The sequence below is a fragment of the Dromaius novaehollandiae genome, chromosome 4 (assembly GCF_036370855.1).
Source record: "Dromaius novaehollandiae isolate bDroNov1 chromosome 4, bDroNov1.hap1, whole genome shotgun sequence".
Classification (NCBI taxonomy): Eukaryota; Metazoa; Chordata; class Aves; order Casuariiformes; family Dromaiidae; genus Dromaius; species Dromaius novaehollandiae.
Genome location: NC_088101.1, coordinates 87,460,449 through 87,479,557, shown reverse-complemented (window position 1 = coordinate 87,479,557; position 19,109 = coordinate 87,460,449). Strand labels below are relative to the sequence as shown.

At 56.6% G+C, this 19,109-nt stretch overlaps 1 protein-coding gene across 10 annotated transcripts in view; it reads left to right on the top strand.

The window, feature by feature from the left end:
* Nucleotides 1-19,109, top strand: part of DYSF (dysferlin) — a 119,004-nt gene that overhangs the window by 10,380 nt on the left and 89,515 nt on the right. For 6 of the 10 annotated variants that reach the window (XM_064511681.1, XM_064511686.1, XM_064511682.1 and 3 more), the window contains exons 5-22: nt 1,356-1,470; nt 1,792-1,979; nt 2,841-2,969; nt 3,398-3,460; nt 3,615-3,665; nt 3,763-3,793; nt 4,277-4,392; nt 4,826-4,952; nt 5,732-5,835; nt 7,343-7,411; nt 7,515-7,558; nt 7,665-7,747; nt 9,166-9,207; nt 10,256-10,371; nt 10,672-10,785; nt 11,358-11,535; nt 12,504-12,628; nt 13,832-13,938. In XM_064511681.1, the coding sequence (XP_064367751.1) occupies nt 1,356-1,470; nt 1,792-1,979; nt 2,841-2,969; nt 3,398-3,460; nt 3,615-3,665; nt 3,763-3,793; nt 4,277-4,392; nt 4,826-4,952; nt 5,732-5,835; nt 7,343-7,411; nt 7,515-7,558; nt 7,665-7,747; nt 9,166-9,207; nt 10,256-10,371; nt 10,672-10,785; nt 11,358-11,535; nt 12,504-12,628; nt 13,832-13,938 (1,802 nt within the window). The remainder of the gene's footprint in view (nt 1-1,355; nt 1,471-1,791; nt 1,980-2,840; nt 2,970-3,397; nt 3,461-3,614; nt 3,666-3,762; nt 3,794-4,276; nt 4,393-4,825; nt 4,953-5,731; nt 5,836-7,342; nt 7,412-7,514; nt 7,559-7,664; nt 7,748-9,165; nt 9,208-10,255; nt 10,372-10,671; nt 10,786-11,357; nt 11,536-12,503; nt 12,629-13,831; nt 13,939-19,109) is intronic. The other 4 variants (XM_064511688.1, XM_064511684.1, XM_064511687.1 and 1 more) reach the window with 1 other exon arrangement.

Here is a 19,109-nt window from a genome sequence, read left to right as displayed (position 1 = left end):
CAGGAGAGGGGCTTTTGGGCTGTGCCTGGAGACGGAGGAAACAGCAGGGGAAGCTGTGGCCGGGCAAGGAGCGGCAGCCACCGGAGCGTGACCCCGCTGGGTGACGTGGGCCCTCTCGAGAGGCCGCTTCCCGTACGGCCCCGCCGGCCCGGCTCCTGGCTGCCCCGCTGCCTCCGTGGGGACGGCGGGCTGGGAGCGCCTGGCGTCCGTCCCCAGCCTCCCCGGGGAGGAAGGGCGTGCGGGCGGCTGGTGCAGAGCCCCAAAAATCTGGGCTGGGAGAAGGGCTCCCAGGCTCTTTGTGCAGCACCTGGCACCTGGGCAGTGGCAGGGGGGAGAGAGTTATGCTCAGCAGACAGAAACCAGGGCAGCTTGGGCTGGGAAGCTGAACGCAGAGGCAGGGCTGGAAACGGGAGCAGCCCTGAGGCGTGCGATGGGCTCCAGGGGGGGTTCGGCTGCTCGGGGCTCCACGGCAGCAAAGGGACGGTGGCGGGGGCTGGCTGGCGGCCGCGCTGCCCCTCTGCCCCAGCCCACCCTGCTCTGCCTCAGTTTCCCCGTTTGCTAAACTCACGGCCCTCTCCCTCTCGCCTCGGAGGCTGGGGAAGATGATGCCCGAGCCCTGCGAGACCTTTTGGCACAAACCGCGGGCCGAGAGGCGGGAGAGGGGGAACGCATCCGCTGGACCCCCGGGGGACCGAGCCGCCGAGGCTCTTCCTCGGCTCCAGCCTCGCTGGCTGCCGTCCCCCTCCCTGCCCCTTCCTTCCCCGGGAGGAGAGGCCCGGCCCGGCCTGGAGCTGCCGTCTAGCGGGGCCAGCGCTGCTGGGTCCCCGCCGGCCGCCCCGCGGGCTCTCCGCGAGCCCCGGCATCCCCGCAGCCGCTGCCACGTTCCCGCGTGGCGGGAGGGAGCCGCTCCCTGGGCCCCGGTGGGATCTCCCCCGCGTGACTCCCTCGCTGTGGCATCCTTTCCCGTGGACCAGGCAGGGCCCTGGCCCAGCAGAAGCTGTGCGAGAGCGGGAGCCTTTCCCGGCCGTCACGGGGTTCAGGGGAGCCTGGGGCGTTTTGCAGTGCAGGCTCCAGCGTGGAGCTGCGGCAGGGGATAAAGCACAGTGACAGCAGGCTGCAAAGCACCCAAAACGTGCGGAAAGGTGCAGCCAGCCGGATCCCTGTAATGCCTCCCGCTTCCATTTCCTCCTCTGTCCCTTTTGTGTTGCATTTGCTGAGTTACTGCCACTTTCCTGGCCGCGTCCTCGACGCTTGGGCAGCAAATCGCTGGTGGCATCTCGAGAGCTTGGAGTGGCCCCTCCAGTCGGGGCAGCGTTTCTGGATGCCTGTTGTAGTGACTCCTTCCCCTTTTCCAGGCTTTCCTCATCCTGCAAGTGTCCTACACCCCGCCTCCAGGAGCTGCGCCGCTGTTCCCCCCTCCCGCCCCCCCCGAGCCAGCGCCGGCCGCAGCAGAGCCCGACACGGTCACCGGTGAGGAGAAACCTCTGCTCGCGGCGCTGGGGCGGGTTGGAGCCGTGCCTGGTCGCTGCACGTGGGGTGGTGCAGAGCGGGTGCAGGTCTGGGGTCCTGCTTTCCCCCTGCGACCTGCAGCACCGGTGGCTTTTGGTCTCTGCAGCTCAGCGTGGCGGGGTGGTTGTGGGGTAGCTCGGGGGTGTTTCTGAGGACCCTCCTGGGCCAAACTGGAGCTCGTGAACATGCGGGATCCCTCGCTTCATCATCTTGTATAATGCACCGTGTCCCTCCGTGTCGCGGCGCTGCACTGCCGCCCTGACCTGCCTCCTGCCCCTGCAGAAACCGCTGGCGAGGAGGATACCGAAGATCAGACCGCGACGGGGGACGAGACTGAGCCGTCCTCAGGGCCCTCGGGGTCCGAGCAGCCCACCCTGCCCCGCAAGCCGCCCGTGCACCACGTGCATGGGATTAAGCGGAGGAAAAGCTCGCGCAAAAAGCCCCTGTCCAACAAGCCGCAGGACTTCCAGGTGAGCCATGCCGGGGCGAGCGGGTTGTTTGCCCCCCTCAATGCTGGCGGAGGTGCTCTGACAGGGGAGCCCTTCCCAGTGCCTGGGCTCTGCTCCGGAGGATGGAGCTGCTGTGTCTCAGCCTCCGTCAGAGCCCAGGATGATCGTTGGTGGACTTGGAGCGACCACCCATCCCCATCCGTCCAGGATTGCTTCGTGAAATGCCTAGGGATTCACGGCGTTGGTTAATGAAGCTTGTCAGGTTCTATACAGTCTCAGACAAAACTGTTGGAGCTTCTGTATGGTGCGCAGAATTGAGAACGATGCGTGTTACTTGCTGTTTTTGGTAAAACTGAAGGGAATGCGAAGAAAGGAGAGCTGCCCTCGTGTAACTTGAGCATGGCAAAAGCAAGGTGAGGGCAGGCAACACATTGACCCATGGGACAAAGCTCTAGTGAGCTGCTCTTTAAATAGGTCCCCAGGTTTTGTGTCCTTCTGTGCTCCCCTTGGAGTCAGATGCTGCAGGAATATTGCAAACTGCCATGGTGGCTCTCCTTCCCCCTGCAATCCCGCATGCTCCCTCTCTTCCAGTCCCCCCGCCTGAATGGCTGAGGGTTTTGCAAATGCATTAACCACTGGCAACCACCCTTGGCGGACTGCGATGTGAGATTTAAGATATTCAAGCTAAGTCTCCAGAACTGAACCCCCTAGAGTGGTTTGGTCTATTTTTTCTCGCAAGGGGCCCGTTGGGGTCTTGGTGCCTCGCCTTCCCCCTCGCTGGGCCCTCTGCGGGCTCCCTCCTCCAGCAGCCGGGCATCCTCCGCAGCGCTCACCTTCCCCTGTGGGGACTGACCCGCTGCTCTTCCCTTCCCTCGTCTCCAGATCCGGGTGAGAGTCATCGAGGGCAGGCAGCTCCCGGGCGTCAACATCAAACCCGTGGTGAAGGTCACGGCCGCTGGGCAGACGAAGAGGACCAGGATACGCAAAGGCAATAGCCCCTTCTTTGACGAGGTAAGCGGGGACTTTGCTCCTGTTGGGCATTGGGAAAGGCTCAGTCTTGTCCTCATCCCTGTCCCCAGCCCATGTATGATGCCACTTCAAATGTCCCTGTACTTTTTTCATTGCTCCTCTGAGAGCACATGGAGCCCCATAGAGATGTCTAGAAATGCTTCTGTGAATAAGGACGGTGAAAGCCGATCCAAGGACCTTGCACATCAGGGCGCATGAGGGGCATTCCCTGCTGGGACATCCTCTCCAGGAGGGTTGTGCTGTGAACTGGCTGGGATCTCGTTTAACAGGACTGGAAAAGGGCTCTGGCTAGCAGAGCTGGGAGGTTCGGGAACACCACAAAAGCAGGAGGGTGATGTGGGTTAAAGCTGGGGCAGGGGACTGCTTCCGTGGCTGCTTTCAGACCTTTGCGTTGCCTGTCTCTCGTACAGACCTTCTTCTTCAACGTTTTTGAGTCGCCAGCCGAGTTGTTCGATGCGCCCATCTTCATCACGGTAAGTTTTAGCAGCCCTCGTTTCTGGAGGTTTTCCATGTTTCTCAGCCCTGTGTGTGCAGGTAGCACTGGGGTCTTGCACACAGAGGGGTCAGGAGCGTCTTTCCTTTTTTTCAAAGCTGGATTTAATGTTTTGCCTGTTTTTCATCCTTCAGGTTGTTGATTCGCGGTCTTTCCGGACGGACTCAGTAATTGGGGAATTTCGGGTAAGGATTTGCTATCTGCCCTTCCCTTGTGTTTTCAGTCGCTTTAACTGATAGCACATCATGAACTTTTCCTTTTCTTTCTCATTTTGCTTTGTAGATGGATGTCGAGACAATTTATTCTGAACCGAGTGAGTTTAGCGGCTGCCGCAGGCATTAGAAATTTGGGACAAGTTCGCAAATCTCTCTGAGAAACCTTTTTTTCTTTTTTGACCAAATATAGAGGAACATGTGTACGCACACACACACTAGCTATCCCTAAACATTGATACCCCCCACCTAGGTGCTCATATGCTTATGTGCACAAACATGCACATTTGTACACACGTGTGTTAGTGTACGTATGCACACACCTCTGTATACTCACACGTGCACCTATACATACCTATACAGCTATATGCAGTGAGAATGTGACCATAAACATCTATGAACTGCATCTGCCCCACTCATTTCCATATGTGAACCCACATACGTCCCTAGATCTGTCATCACCATCCCTTTGTCTTCTCTTTAGCATTTATTTTTATTATTTAAAAAACAACAGCTACAGCCTATAAGCCAGTTCTGTGAGTGTCTAGGGCCTAGCTCATTCTTCATTTTTTTTTCTCCCTCAGAACATGCTTTTCTCAGAAAATGGCTGTTGCTTTCTGACCCTGAGGATTTTTCAGCGGGGGCCAAAGGCTACTTGAAAGTCAGCCTCTTCGTGCTGGGCCCCGGAGACGAAGCTCCTGTAAGTACCAGCCTGGCCCTGGCAGAGAGACCTTCCTACAGCAATGTTCATCTTCCTTATGTTTCGACCTTGCGCTGCCCCTTCCTTGGGACACGCAGTGCGAGTGTTATCAGCTTGCCCCTCTGATGCTGTGGGCATGCAGGCTGGCCAGTGCCCACATCTTTATGCACTATAAAAACCCCCAAATCTGCCTCTAGTTATTTCCAGTGGTGTGAGCCCATGTGGGCAAGGTGACGCAACACGCTGGGTGCCCTGGTGCTGTTCCCAGGGAAGCCACAGCTTGGACCTTCCTCTGGTTTCTGTAAGGAGTGTCGTGTGTGGTGGGGCAAGATGCTGGGTGTTGTACTGCTCGCAGGTCTCTGCTGCTCATTCCAGGGCTTTGGGGGAGGCTTAGTCCCCTTCTCCTGTCCTGATGGCTCCTGTTGTCCTGCAGATGGAGAAGAAGGAAATCTCTGAAGACAGGGAAGATATTGAAGGGAATATCTTGCGTCCCACGGGGGTCACCTTGAGAGGGGCTCACTTCTCCCTGAAGATCTTCAAAGCTGAAGATCTGCCCCAGAGTAAGCGTTGCCTTTGCTGGGTTGGACTATGGAGGATCCAGCCCTTGGCTCCTTTTGCCGCAGCACGAAAGATATGAATAAGGGTTCAGATAAGGAAACATTATCCTCTGCTTGATCCAGAGGCCTTGCAGATATTGGTCAGCCATGACATACCAGATTGTCTACTGGTGTAAACTGGTATTTGCCTTCCTGGGTTGGGTAGCTGCGCTGGGGGCAGCAGCTCTCCCCACCTGCTTCTCTGCTGGGGGCAGTGGGGACACCCACACTCAGCCTTGCCGTGGGAGTCTTCCTTGAAGCTTTTTTGGGAGCTTCCCAGAGCAGGGGGATGTAATTTCTTACGGCAAAAACAGCCTCATCCAGAGACATGGGATGAGCCTGGGCCTGCAGGAGACATTGCAGGTGGAATCCAGCTACGTGGAGGTGTCTCAGCTCCCCTGGGAGGCTGAAACCTGCCCAGTAGCAAGACCAGGCAGTTATGGGACCAGATTTTGGATGTGGCGAGGGCTGCTGGGATTTCTGTTCCCTGCCTCAGACCTACTGGTGGAATCAGCCTCCTCCCAGGTGCTTCTCTGTGCTATGCAAAAAGCCAGGGGTACTTCCAGCCACTGTGCCGGGGTTGGACGGCTGTCCCTCAGCGTGAGCGGCTGTGCTAGCGAGACAGCCCACTGGAGAAGCTGGAGCCCTCTGGGCTCTCAGTATAAAGCCGAGCACTTGGCTTTCATGTGCTTAGCTGAGGTTTCAGCAGCCTCTGCAGATGGTCAGAGTCTCTTCTTTTCCAGTGGATGATGCTGTCATGGACAATGTCCGGCAGATCTTCGGCTTTGAGAGCAACAAGAAGAACCTGGTCGATCCCTTTGTGGAAGTCAGCTTTGCAGGCAAGACGGTGAGCAGTGGGACGGGGAAATCTCCCCACTTCCCTTGGCCTAGCAACTGTGCTCAGGAGCATGGGGGCTGGGACAGCCAAAATGCCCGGGGGAGAGGGACCCTGGCTAAATTGAATGGCAGGATGAGCCTTGGGGCTGGCCCAGCTGCCAAAAGACTTTTGACCTCCCCGTGGCCACAGTGGGTGTTGGTAGTACCTGTCTCGGCCGAGTCTTGGCAGTCCCTGTGACCTCGTGCCATGCGGATCCCATTCTTCCCCGAGCACTGTGCGCTCAGCATCCTTGCTCCCGGGAGGGGAATTTGGGCTCGGGATCCCATTCCTGTGCATCGTCTGGGCTGCAGTGGTTGCCTCAGCCTTGACGAGTGAAGGTAATGGCCCTCCCTTGCAACGGAAGAAGGTGAACAGCCTTATGTTTATATGTATATACATACATATGTGTACATATATATGTGTGTATATATACACATACATATACGTATCTGTATAAAATGGAGAGTTACTGTGCCTCAGCTGCTGTGCAGGGGCCAATTGCACTTTCAGGCGATGGCTTTGCTTCTCTGGAGCCTTTGCTCCGTGCCCAGTTAATCGGTCCCTTGTGGTTTTGCTCTTCCTGCCCCAATCTGTGCTGTTTCCCTTTGCGTTGCAGTGCCCCGACACGGGGCAGCCCGTCCCCACTGCGCGCAATGCGCTTCAGGCCCCAGGCTGCATGGGTGTAATTTCTGTACTGGGCTCTTAGTGGTGCTGTTGTACTAAAAATAGCAATACAGAGCTTTAGCTCTTGGGGGAAGAGGTAGCATAACACAGAAACAATTTCCCAGCTGGGCTGTGCTGCACTTCTGGAAACTGCCAGGAGCTGCGCTGAAGGGCTGAAACTCTTTGCCCTGAAATATCTTCCCTGGAGGACAGTGCACAGGAGGGGACAGAGGCTAGGGAAGAAGAGGGATATTGCCCTAAGGACGTGCGAGCTGGGCTTCCGGTGGCTCTGGGCCCCTGGGTGAGCTCGGCCCCCCCAGGCCGGTCCTGCAGCACCCTCTTTTGGGGGTTTTACCCACGCTGTGCAGAGCCCCACTGGGCCAGAGCCATTGAATGCTCCTTTATTTGGGGGACCTGAGACTTTCTGGTCTGTGGGTAATGGGAGCAGGACCACGAGCAGCTGCAGGAAAGGCTGCAGGAACCGTGGGGTGCTCCTCATTCCCATCCCCCAGCCACAGCTGCAGCACGGGAGCTGTTGGGAGGGTGATGCCAGGGTTGAAGGGACCATGCCAGCCTTGGGGGAGGCGTGGAGAGGAGTTTGGATTTCCCCGTGGAGGGTGCCTCCAGGACCATGGTCCTTTCTGAAATGTAGCTTTACCAGGGATGAGGAGAAGCCTCCTAAATGCTGTGAGCTGATAATAAAAATAAAGATTCATTTGCTGTGTGTGCAGGAGAGTTTGGCAGTGTGCTCTGCAGCTGGGACAGGCTGGTTGATCCAGGCACTGACTTTTCCTGCCTTTTCTCCCACCTCCAGCTCTACTCGAAGATCCTGGAGAAAAACGCCAACCCGCAGTGGAACCAGACCGTCACGCTGCCGGCGATGGTGAGGGAGGGGCACCGAGCCCTGCCGGAGCTCCCGGCCCGGGCACCCACCCCACGCGAGGCGGCCGCCTCTGACCACCTCTCTGCTCTGCCCCTTCCCTTAGTTCCCTTCCATGTGTGAGAAGATGAGGATCCGCGTCACCGACTGGTGAGCGGGGAGGTGGGAGAGCCTCTGCCGCGCGAGGAGCCCCGCGGGGCGAACCCCCAGCGATGCGCGGGGCCGTGCCGCTGCTGACCCCCGCGCTGTGTTGCAGGGACCGTCTCACGCACAACGACATCATCGGCACGACCTACCTGTGCATGTCCAAGATCTCAGCCCCTGGCGGGGAGCTGGAAGGTAAGCGAGCTGGTGGGATGGCGGCTTGCAGTGCATGCCCGTGGAGCAGCGTGCGTGCTCTTGGCAGAGGTTGGTGTTGGCTTTGAAGAAATAACAACTGGGATAGACTCTGCGAAGTCCCTGGTGTTGGTGGAGAAAAGCGGGGTGGTGGTGCTACAGAAGTGTCCAGACTGCGGGCTGGATGCAACCTGCTCCATCCCTCATGGAGCTGAGGTCCCTCTGTGGCTGGTGGCGTGTGCTGGCCCATCACAGCCTCCTGGATCCCTGCAGCTCCCCCGTCCCGTGTCCAGCCCTCACCCATGAGGTGGGCTGGGGGCTGGTTCACCTCGTGTAACCCTGGAGCACACGCAGAGCAGCCGGGCCCTGCTCACCCACAGCCAGGTGCAGCCTCACGGTGGCATGCGGAGGGTCTCTGGTGCCCCTCAGGGGCAGCTCTGGGGTCGCGTCCCAACACGAAGAGCTTTGAAGTTTGAAGAGCTTTAAGTCCTCCTAACGGCATGGGCAGGGAAGGTCCACAGAGCCGCGATGCCACAGATTCCTTGCTTTTTGCTTCCTCTCCCTGTTGCTGGCTGGAGGTAGCAGCAGTCCCTTGGCAGCTAGAGGCTGTGAACGGGAAGACTCGATGGCAGATGTAGCACGATGCTCTCGTCCCATTCCACCGGGATCCCACCACCCTCGCTGGCGGCTTGTCCTTAGGTGCTGGCTAAGGGCCTTCACAGCGGGCGGGATGGAGATTTTAGGTCCAGCAGCAGAAGCTTGGGCTGAAAGAGTCATTTCAAGCCCAAGTGACCCCCCATCTAAGGGGGGAGGAGCCGTTCACAGGCCACAGCAGGATCATTGGGGTGACGCTGATGTTGTCACCTCTGCAGGCAGGAGGGCAGGGGGCTGGGGCCCGCTCTTAGCCATTTCAGAGCTGCGGCAGGGCTGGGAACAGAGGCTGCTGCATGAGTAACCAGCTGCTAGTGACCTCTGCTAACATCTCCGCCTTGCCTGGACTCCCCTCCCTCTGCTCCCATGGTTTGGTGCATCTCTGAGGCTCTTGGCTGCCCTGCAAGACTAACCCCCGTCGCGAGCCCGGCTGAAACGCGGCCTGGCCAGGCTGCACCACGGCGCGGGCACGGACACGGGAGCCTCCGCTGGGGCACGGACACATCCCTGCTCCCCTGCCTGCCCCGTGGGTCCTCCTGACATCTGTGGCATGTGGAGGCTTGAGGACAGACTCCTGTCCTGCTCCCAAGGCCACGATTTATATGAATCCAAGGGAGGGCAAGGCTAGTGCTACCTAATAACCTCCCCCTTCTCGCTCCATAGTGTCCGTCGGGAGCAAGAGCCCCGGCAGCATCTGCTCTCTTTTTCCATAACCCGTCATCCTCACGTAACCAACCTCCTAACCTTCTCTCCATCTCTTTGTGCCTCAGATGAGTTTCCTGCTCTTGCGAAGCCTCTGAAAGCCGCAGACCGTACGTCCCCTTAGCCTCTTGTTTTGCAGTCACTGTCGGGTAATTTTTTCCTCTGTTTTAGCTGCCGTTAGGGCTGCAGCACTGGACAGAGCTCGCACAGCAAAGGCCCTGCCGTGCCCGAACCTGGGCACCTCGGGGAAAGGAGGGGCCAGCTCCAGCGAGACCTCCTCCTCTTCCTCCTTCTCCTCCTCCTCCTCCTCCTCCTCCTGCCCAGCCTGTGGATTGGGAAGGGGTCAGCTGGGGCAGGCTGAGGGGGAAAAGCCTGCACTGTCCCCCAGTCTGGCAGGGTTGGGGTGTCCCTTTTGGGCAGTGATGCCTTTCGCTGCCCAGAGGTGCGGCGTGTTGCTTGTGCAGCAGTCGGGGCCGGCACTGTGCACCTCCGCGGGAGCCGCACACAGGTGCCCACTGCTTTGGGAATCCAAAGCAGGATCAAGGAAACTCTTTCTGCCCCTTTGGTGCTCCTCCTGCTTGAGGTTTCGTAAAAATGAGCGGTTCTCGTCCAAGCACTGCCTTACTGGGTGCCCTAACCGAGAGAGCCCAGGGCCAGCTCCTCGTCTGGTGTGAATCACTGCGGGTCACTGGGGGAAACACAGCTACGCTGGTTGACGCCGGTCACGCAGCGCTCCCCTTCTCCTGGTGCCCAGAGGAGCGGGCTGGGATCCTCCCTCGCCATCCCCACCATGTAAGCGGGGCTGCGAATGCAGATTTGTATGTGCAGCATAGCTGCAGGATCGATACCTTTTCTTTTTCTAGCGAAAGGTAAGTGATCCTGGGGTTCGAAGGGGATGAAAAGCTCTGCACTTGGCTCTGTCCCCTCTCCGTAGACTGCGTTTGGATGGATACCTGCAAGTGAGGGAATTAGTGCAGATTAACGAACTGCCGCTCATCAGCGGCAGAGATAAACATGGGATGCTGCAGGATTTCAACAGCCTTCAGCTGCACATCTGGGCCCTGGGAGGGCATCGACCCCATGGCATGGCGCGGCTGTGCCTGGTCTCCATGTGCTGGTCCTCACTTTCTAATTGTTCTTTCTCCCTGTGGTCTCCAGTGGATGACGGACTTGGGTTCCTGCCGACGTTCGGTCCCTGCTACATCAACCTTTACGGCAGCCCCAGAGAGTTCACTGGCTTCCCAGACCCTTACGAGACACTCAATCTGGGAAAGGTGAAGTTGGCTTCTTGCCAGCGCAGGCTGCAACTAAAAAAATTAGCATTCTTCCTCGCAAAATGAAAGCTGCTATTAACCTGAACTGGCTTTTTAGGAGGCTGCACCGCATTTTCTGCCACTTGTTGTTCCTGCTGGCTAAACACCTTCCAAGCAAATGGCTGTGCTATCCAAATGCTCCCTGTCTTTGAAGCGCTTGCAGAAATAGTTTGCCTGATCTTGCTTCCCTGGATGAAGCCAAAGGGCTTAAGCAGGGGCACGGCACCACGGTCCTAACAGCAGTCTCTGGCCTACCCCAAGGGCGAGGGAGTCGCTTACCGGGGCAGGTTGCTCGTGGAGCTGGAGACCAAGCTGGCGGACCACGCTGAGCAGAAGGTGGAGGACATTGCCGCGGACGACATCCTCCGGGTGGAGGTAAGAGGGCCACGTCGGGGCTCCTCTTGCTGTGCTGTCCCGTGGGCTTGCTGGGGGTTGGCAGGTTCGGGTAGGACATTGGGGCCTGGGGAACACGATTGCCCTGGGGATGGAGGGGTGCGAGCCCGTGAGCAGTCACACGTGCTCCTGGGCTCTGACTTCTGTTGTGCTTTCACCCACGTGCGTCCAGCTTGCTCGCTCTGAGCTGCTGTGTGGTACAAAGCAAACTGTGGTGGATGGGAGCGGGTGGATGACTTGCTTCAGAAGCAGCCTGGTCCCAACTCTAACACTATTGCAGATGCTCTACTTCTATTCATTTTTGCAGGATTAAACTGCATTTTCTGTAGGGAAGGTTCTACCCTTCTCCTTTGTCAGGTGGTTCTTAAATATCTCACCTGAAATTCCCTTGCTGCAACTCCTTGCCTTGGCCACAACCAGCGTGGGGGAGAAGTGGCACCTTTCTTCCCCACAGTACCGTTTCCATCGCTGAGGCCGGGCTGGGATGGCGGGGGGGTCACACGTGGGCACGCTTGCTGCGGTGCCTGCCCTTGGCACGGCTCTGTGTCCCGCAGAAGTACCTGCGGCGGCGGAAGTACTGCCTCTTCGCCGCCTTCTACTCGGCCACCATGCTGCAGGACGTGGACGACGCCGTGCAGTTCGAGGTCAGCATCGGCAACTACGGCAACAAGTTCGACAACACCTGCCTGCCCCTGGCCTCCACCACGCAGTACAGCCGGGCCGTGTTTGACGGTGAGCGGGGCGTTGGCGGAGCCACGCGTGACATCCGAGGCCACCCAGGGGTTACGGAGATGTCTTGGAGATGTCCCTATCTGTGGGGGATTTGTGAGGGCTTGGGAATGAGCGGTGCTCGTGCTTTGCAAGGCGGGATTTGAATGACAGTTTCTGGGATGTGCTGTGCGTTTGCTGCTCTCCTCTGCCGCGGCACCGCTCCGCGACGTGCCAGGCTGCTGCCTTGCCAGCACTTTAATGTAGTGGTGCTTCAAAGGCAATGCTCTTGCCCTTCTCCATGCCCAGCATGTCATCTTATGCCCTTCCTTGCACTGGCACAAGCGTCTGTCCGCGTGGTGGGTCAACCCGGGGAATGGGCTGGTGGCGGCTCATCTCCGGGGGTTCCCGGTCCTCCGATGAGCATCTTGCCGACGCGCCGTGAGGGAAGGGGTAGGCACACGTATGAGTGTGATCCGGGAGGAGCGGGGAAGCCAGGGCTGCTTCTCCCAGCCCCTGTGCTGGCTGGAAGTGCTCACTGAGTGGCACCTTGGAGCCAACAGCACCCACTCAGCTTCGTGACAAAGCCTGTGCTTTGGGGTGGCTTCTTGGGGTGTCCTGAGGAGCTCCAGCCCCGGCGTGAGACGTGCGACTGCACTGCAGTTGCTCTGATGTTGGAGGGACCTGCACAGGGAACCAGGAGCTCCCAGGGCACCAGATCCACCTCGCTTTGGTTTCTGTCCTCACTGCTAGGTAGGGAGCAGCTGTGGAGGTTCATGCAAGTCCATTTTGACCTCGGTATGCATTGTGCTGTTGCCCATGGGTTTTGGGAAAATAGTCCATATCCTTCTGCTCCAGAAGAGCAATGCTGAGGGCTCTGCCCAAGGCCAAATGGTGCACGGCTCCCCTTTCTCTCTGCTCTGGCCCCGAGGAGCACGATGCCCCGCTGCGCCGTTCCCGTGAGCCCTCGGGTGAGCGTGTTTGTCCCCCAGGCTGCCAGTACTACTACCTGCCCTGGGGCAACGTGAAGCCCGTCGTGGTGCTGTCGTCCTACTGGGAAGACATCAGTTACCGGACCGATGCTCAAAACCTGCTTCAGCACGCGGCCGACCGGCTGGTGAGTCCCGTGGTGGCAGCCGGGGCCACCCCGCCCTGGTGGGGCAGGTTCGGGGGCTGCTCGCTGGGTCTGTGGACAATGCCGGGGACTCTGCTGCGGGCAGCAACTCGTGCCGTGACGCCGAGGCCATCTCTTCCCTGCTGCTGGGAGCAGCTGGGAAAAAGCAACCGGAGCCAAGAAAGGGAAACCGAGGCACGGAGAGCAGCTGGGGCACAGCAGGCAGGGGAGAGGACGTCTCCCTCGCTGGCCTGCCCCAAGGCTCACCGCTGCATGTGCTGCTTCTCGTTAGCATGCCCCTGCTAATTAAGTCTGCCAGTGTTTCTGACAGGCAGAAGGTGATGTCATCTCGCGGGGTTTCTGTCCTCGGCGGGCGGCGGGGAGGGAATGAGTCAGGGAGGGCCTCGCGCTTGCAGACATCTGGCTTCAATAAATAGCCCTTTGCAAAGGCAAACAGGAAAGACGCGCTAAGGGGACACGGGAGGGAACACGGCTAAAAATAATCGTGGCAACTGCACAGTCTGTGAAGGACTTAGCAGGAAAGGGCTGCCGGGAACCGCTGGAGCCTGCCTGCCCTCCTGCCTCCCCGGCGGCAGCGCTCCGGGCTCCAGCCAGCCCCGTCTCCTCGTTTTGCTCAGAGAAGATCTTGCTCGTGGCCTTTGGCTGCAGCGGTGCCTCTGCTCATTGCCCGCGTTGCCCCGTGCCCGGGCTGCGTGCAGCTGCTGGTGCTGAGTTACGGGATGAGCTAGGAGATTTTGGGGTCTGTGGCTCCCAGCGCTGCGGGTCTGGTGGTGCGGCAAGCCGACGCGTGGGCTGGCACTCGGCCTGCACTGCCCGTCACCTGGATTATTGCTTTTCCTCCTTGGCATCCAGTCAATACCAGGCTGGGTCGCATGCTCTGCTGGTGGGATGGGAGAGGGGACAAGCTCATCCCCGTTGGGGTACAAATGCAAGGCTTTGCTGTGCCGCCCGCCTGGTTGCCTAAGCAGATGCAGGAGGGAGGGCCATTCCCTTGATTTGTGACCTATTGGTGGGAAATTTTGCTGTATTTCCCTATCTTTTCCCACGGAACTCCAGTAGGAACCAAAGTGGAGGCTCAGGGTGGCAGCGCTGGGTGCGTGTCTGCCGGGGACGAGGGAGGAAGGTCCGTGCCGCGAGGAGGGCTGTGTCCCCAAGTGTAACCTCTCTTCCCCGCGTGCTGTGTAGGAAGCAAACTTGGAGATGGTCCACTTTGCGCTCAAGGCCAACTGCTCCCCGAGCGACTTGGATTCCCTGGTTGACCAGTTGATGGATGACATCATCACCGACTGCAGGTATTTTCTGCCAGTTTTGACTGTGAGCCTTTTCATGCATTTTTTTTTTCTTTTGCACGAACATTTATTTATGTTGGAAGGGATGCCTTCTTTTTTTTTTTTCTTTTTTTTTTCCTGAAAAATGCTGGTCATTTGCTAATGTTTACTTCAAAGGTTGCTGAGCCAAGGCACGGAGTTGAAAAGGTGACATTTAAAGCAAGTCATAAATTTCCACTCTTCCTGCAAGGGCTGCAGCTCGGCCCACCTGAATGAGCCTCATTGTGCGGCAGGGCGAGAGCCGGGCAAGAGAAAGCCCTCCGCAGCTGCAGGGCCGGAGCAGCCTTGCGTTTGCCCTCTGCGAGGCAGCACGAGGGAAGAGCCAGCTCCGGGCTCCTCGGCGCACGTTGAGGTTGTGTGCTGGCGTGGGGTGGTGCAGGCGCGTTGTGTGTCTGACGCGTGGCCAGGGACTGAGGCGTTACCAGATGATGGGTGCAGGAGTCCCTCCATCCCCCCATGCATGGGGCATATGAAGACTGGCCCATCAGATGGGGTTAAATTGTGGTCTTATCTCCCATCTGGTCTCCAGCTCAGTATTTCCTGCAATATCTCCAGGGTTTTCCTCATCCCTGGACACCTCCAGGCCTTTTTTGTCCTTTGCTGTGTCCATAGAGGCAGATGAAGATGACAAGTTCACGTTTGCAAAACAAGCCCTGTGTGAGAAGAGAGGACTTGCGCTTTCTGCAGATGCTGCAGAGCCGGGACCATGGGACATCGTGCCGTGGTTGCCATGCAAATAGAGATTTCCCTTTGCGCTGTTTTTTTCGAAGTGCATGATCTGGGCTTTGCCGTCCCATCATTGTGCCCTGGGGGCAATAGCAGCCAGCGTGGTGAGGAGCTCTGGAACATCTTTGCCTTACTAAGCATTTCTGAAGCACTTGAACCTTAATGGGAGGGCAGACGGCGGCTTTCCCTCCGTGTGGCCCGTTCTTTGGGAAGAGTCGAGATTGGTGGGAGCTGAGAATCCAGCCCCAGAAGCGTTGCCACCATATAATCATCCCGTTTTATTCCAGGGACAGCTCAGCTCTTGGTGGAAGGTGGTTTTGGGTTTACCTCACTGGGGGCCTTAAACTGTTGTTCCCCTTCAGGTGTGACCGTACCTCAATGTGGAGATAATCTTGATTCCCTTCCCTTCCTGCACCCGGCCACTGAACTTCCCCACCGTGGCTCCAAGCCACGGATTCAGGGGAAGGGCAATAGGAGGGTCTTTAATGTGTTTTTTAGCTGTCAGAAACGGCCTGGCAAGTCTTTGATAAAGGGAATTAGTAACATCTTGTGGCCTAATTCAAAGAATGGGGCTCGCTGCTGCTTCTCTGGAAGCTTTCTTGCCTTGGGAGCAGCCAAGCTGTGAAACAACCCCTGCGTTGTACTGAGGCACCTCGTTGGCAGCAAGCGACCACTGTGGTGAGGAGACCTGGTGGCCACCGAGCTTCTATACTGCTGTCCTGGGGTGGATCATAGTCCTTCATCTCAGAAGAGAGGGAGGACTTGGCCTCCTTGGTTGTCCAGAGTCTTCAGCAAGCCACCGAAACCCACCTCTTCCACAAGAGCTGCTAGATCATGGGACGTGTGTGCTGCCAAGCTGGATTCGTACTGGTCACCCAAGGACTGAAGGGATGCTGCTGCGCTTGCTGACAAGATTTAGTGTCTTTCCTCCTCCCCGCGCTCTTTGAAAGACCCTAAGATGAATCATGGAGGTGCTGGGCTTCCATGGATGTGCAGTCGTGGCCCGTCTGGAGCCTCCCATGCTGCCTGTTTGGGGCTGGCCACCTCCTCCTTTCGGGCAAGACCTGGGATGAGCTGGCCCTGCTGCTCGGGAGATGCTCCACAGACCCTTGGGTACGGTGCTCTTGGAGGGCACGCTTAGGAGAACACACACCTCCTCACAGCCTCCCTGTTTATTTGCTTTTGAGCCTCATAAAGGCGGTGTGTCTCGCCCCCCACACACGCTGGCTCCTCTGGAAAGGTCAGAGCCGTTCTGAGGGCTGTAAATATGCCACCGTTTCTGCGTATGCGGTACGTGACCTGAGGGATAAGCCGCAGCTTTGGCTTTTCCAGAGATGCTGCACCCTCCAAAACAAATCCAATTAAATGGGACGGGAGGGGAAAAATGTCACGGCGAGATGTGCCAAGGCCGTGGTTCCTGTTGGCTCCTTTCCCCGCTCTGTGCTGAGCTCCCGTGGTACGCTGCTCCCGCTTCCCTGCGAGGACTTGGCGCTGGGCTCGCGGCGGAGGAGCGGCTGGCTCGAGGGCAGGCGGGATTTGCTCAGCTAATGAGGGTAATATCCCCTCCGCTGGGGCTGCCGATAACGGCTCCGGGAGCCTGCCGGGGGGTCCTATGCGCTGTCGTGCTCTCTGCCCCGGACGGGCTGGTTAACCATGGAGCGGGGCAGAAAGCCGGGAAGGTCAGGAGGCCACAACGGCATCCCCGTCCCACAGCCTGGAGCCATTGCTGCACCAAAGCCTGGCCTTTGGGTTAGCCAGGGCAGAACTCTTCAGGAAGGAGTTTAGTCTGGGTTTAGAGGAGTCGAGCGATGGGACAAGCTCTGCCTCTTCCCCAAGGCGATCCAGTGATTCCCTACCCTGAGAACGGGCCATCTGTCTCCTCGTCCAAATCTTTCTGGTGACAGCATCCAAGTGGGAGGGCATCTCTCCACCTCCTGTTCCTACTCAAAGAGCAGCTTGTGCTCCTGGGATCTCCTTTCCCAACTCTATTTTCCAGACCTTTGTCTGCAGGAAGAGATGGAAGACTCTTGCTTTCCGGAAAAAAATTGGAAGTGGCAAACAAATGGGCAGTCAGGAAAAGAAGAATAATGAAGTGGCCAAGTTGCATCTCCCTGAGGTGGAGGCACGGGGACCGTGCGTGGCATTCGCACTGCAGATGCACCACACATTTATATGTTGGCACGGTGGTATTTTCAGTGAAGCCCTTTTGTTCTTTCTGGTAATTCGTGCCCTGAACGGTAACAGCCAGTGCAGAACCCTGCCTTTGAACACAGTGCTGGTCCCCACAGGTGCTGTTCTGAATTGAATTTCATCTACCAGGTATGCTGTCTTTGGGCAGCTACTCGCTGTTAGCCTTCAAATCCTCTGGGTAGCTCCACGTGGTCGGCAAGCTGTGCCATGGCATCGTTCATGCCCTTTTCTAGCTTGTTTAGGAGTGTGTTGGCCATCATGGCCCCTGGCCCAGGTCCCTTTGGGCTTCGGGTTGCACTGGTGGCCTCACTCCACTGAGACACCTGGTTGCGTGCTCCTGGCTTGCGTCACCTCTCTTACAACAAGCTATTTCTCGTAAGGGGACTTTCCTCTTAGCCTGTGGCGAAAAGCCACGGTGGGGGGGACCTTGTCGAAAGCTGCCTCCAAGCAGGTGATGTTGGTTATCGTTGTCTGCATCCGCAGCAGCTCCGCCAGGGAAAGGTATTGGATGTGCAAGACATGGCTTCCTTCTACACCAGCCGCCCTGCCTCCTCCCGTTATGTCATGTTTGATTTATAAGTTAGGGATCATTCCTAGTAGTCCAGCAATTCCCTACCTGAATTACTGAGGATTTGCTGCTATTCACTCTCTGGTTTATTCCAAGTCCTCTTCTACCTTTGATGTAAGACAAATCCACTGTGGAGATGGGCCCTGGCACGAGGGTCCTCCAAAGCTTCACATCAAACTCCCATACAGAGAACGGGGCAACTTTTTGTACTATGACTAATGTTTCTCTCAGTCCTCAGTGCACTTTCAAGCAATCGTTGTGTTTTTGTCCCTTTTGAAAATATTAGTTTTTTAAATGCTTTTAATGGTGGTTCCTCAACTGTTTTTTTTTTTGTTCTACTTTATTGTGTTTTTACATTTAATTTGGTAGAGTCTGTGTTCCTTTCTGTTTTCACATTTGAACACAACTTTGTTTAATCATTCTGGTTTTTACAAGTCTCCCTTTGATACATGGCACACATGTTCTCTAATAAGGAGTCTTTAAAGCATTTCCATGCTGTCTGCAAGGTTTAACCCTTTTTGCTGCTCCTTTTTGCAGCTTTTTAACAAGTTTGCTCCTTTTTGTGTGGTGCTATAGTTTGTCTTTCTGAAGTTAAATGCAACTGCAGTGGATATATCTAGCTGTTTTTTTTTCTTTTTTCCTGTTCCTGCAAAGCTATTGAAGCACATCATAGTTTCTGCCACAAAGTGGTGCTGGGTTGAAAGCTGTCGTACGCTTCGTAGGTGAGCAGTGTCCTTCCTGGGCACTCAGTGAGGAAGAAACTGGGGGAAAAAAAGCAGATGGCCATGTTATTAGACACTCTAACATAATAAATACACAAGTGGATACGCAGAATTGAATTCGTGTAGCACAATTGGTCTAACTCTGGAGCGCTTGGGTGTGCAACCCAAACACAGTCTTTTAATTCAGCTCCTCACCCAGAATGACACCAAATGATTAGTCTAGTTACAACTTTCACAGCACTCCAGCTGCCTTTGGAAAAAGAAGCAAAACCAATTGCCTGGGAAAGGTGAAAGAGAACGAAGCATACCCTTCCCCTGTTCCTCCCGTGCATCCTGCCCGAAGTCTCTTGTTAAAAATAGCCAAATAACTGTGGTTTTATGTAGATTTTGTTTGCAAGTTAGTCCAAATGAAGTCAATAACATCAGACGACCTGCTCAGACACTCACTTTTTTTTGTAGAATTATTTTCTCTGCTGCGTTAGAAGAAAAATTGCCACTGTCCCTGCGGGGCAGCTGCAGCAGCTACGCGCCAAGTCGGGATACGTGATGAATGGTCCCCTTGGGCACCTGCGCAGAGTCAGGGTGGATAGTTAAAATATATCTCTTTTCAGCATGATGTTCTTTATTTTGGGCTCTGGTGCAGAATGTCACATCTCTCCTTTTCTTTTTCCATCTTAAATGAGGTTCCTGTTCTGTATCAATTTGCTTTAAGGACCCACAAATTAAGACTGCTGTGACAGGTCCTCCTGTATTGTACATCTGCAGCTCGTCTGTCTTGGAGATGCGATTTAAGCTCAGACAAGGGATCCTTGAAGTATCTCATTTCTTAATTGCAAACCCGAGAGGGAAAACTGCAGCGATTAGGGATTCAGTACAGCTTCCCGCATGGAGGCATCCGACGCTGTCTGAGATGTCTGGGGTAGGTAGGA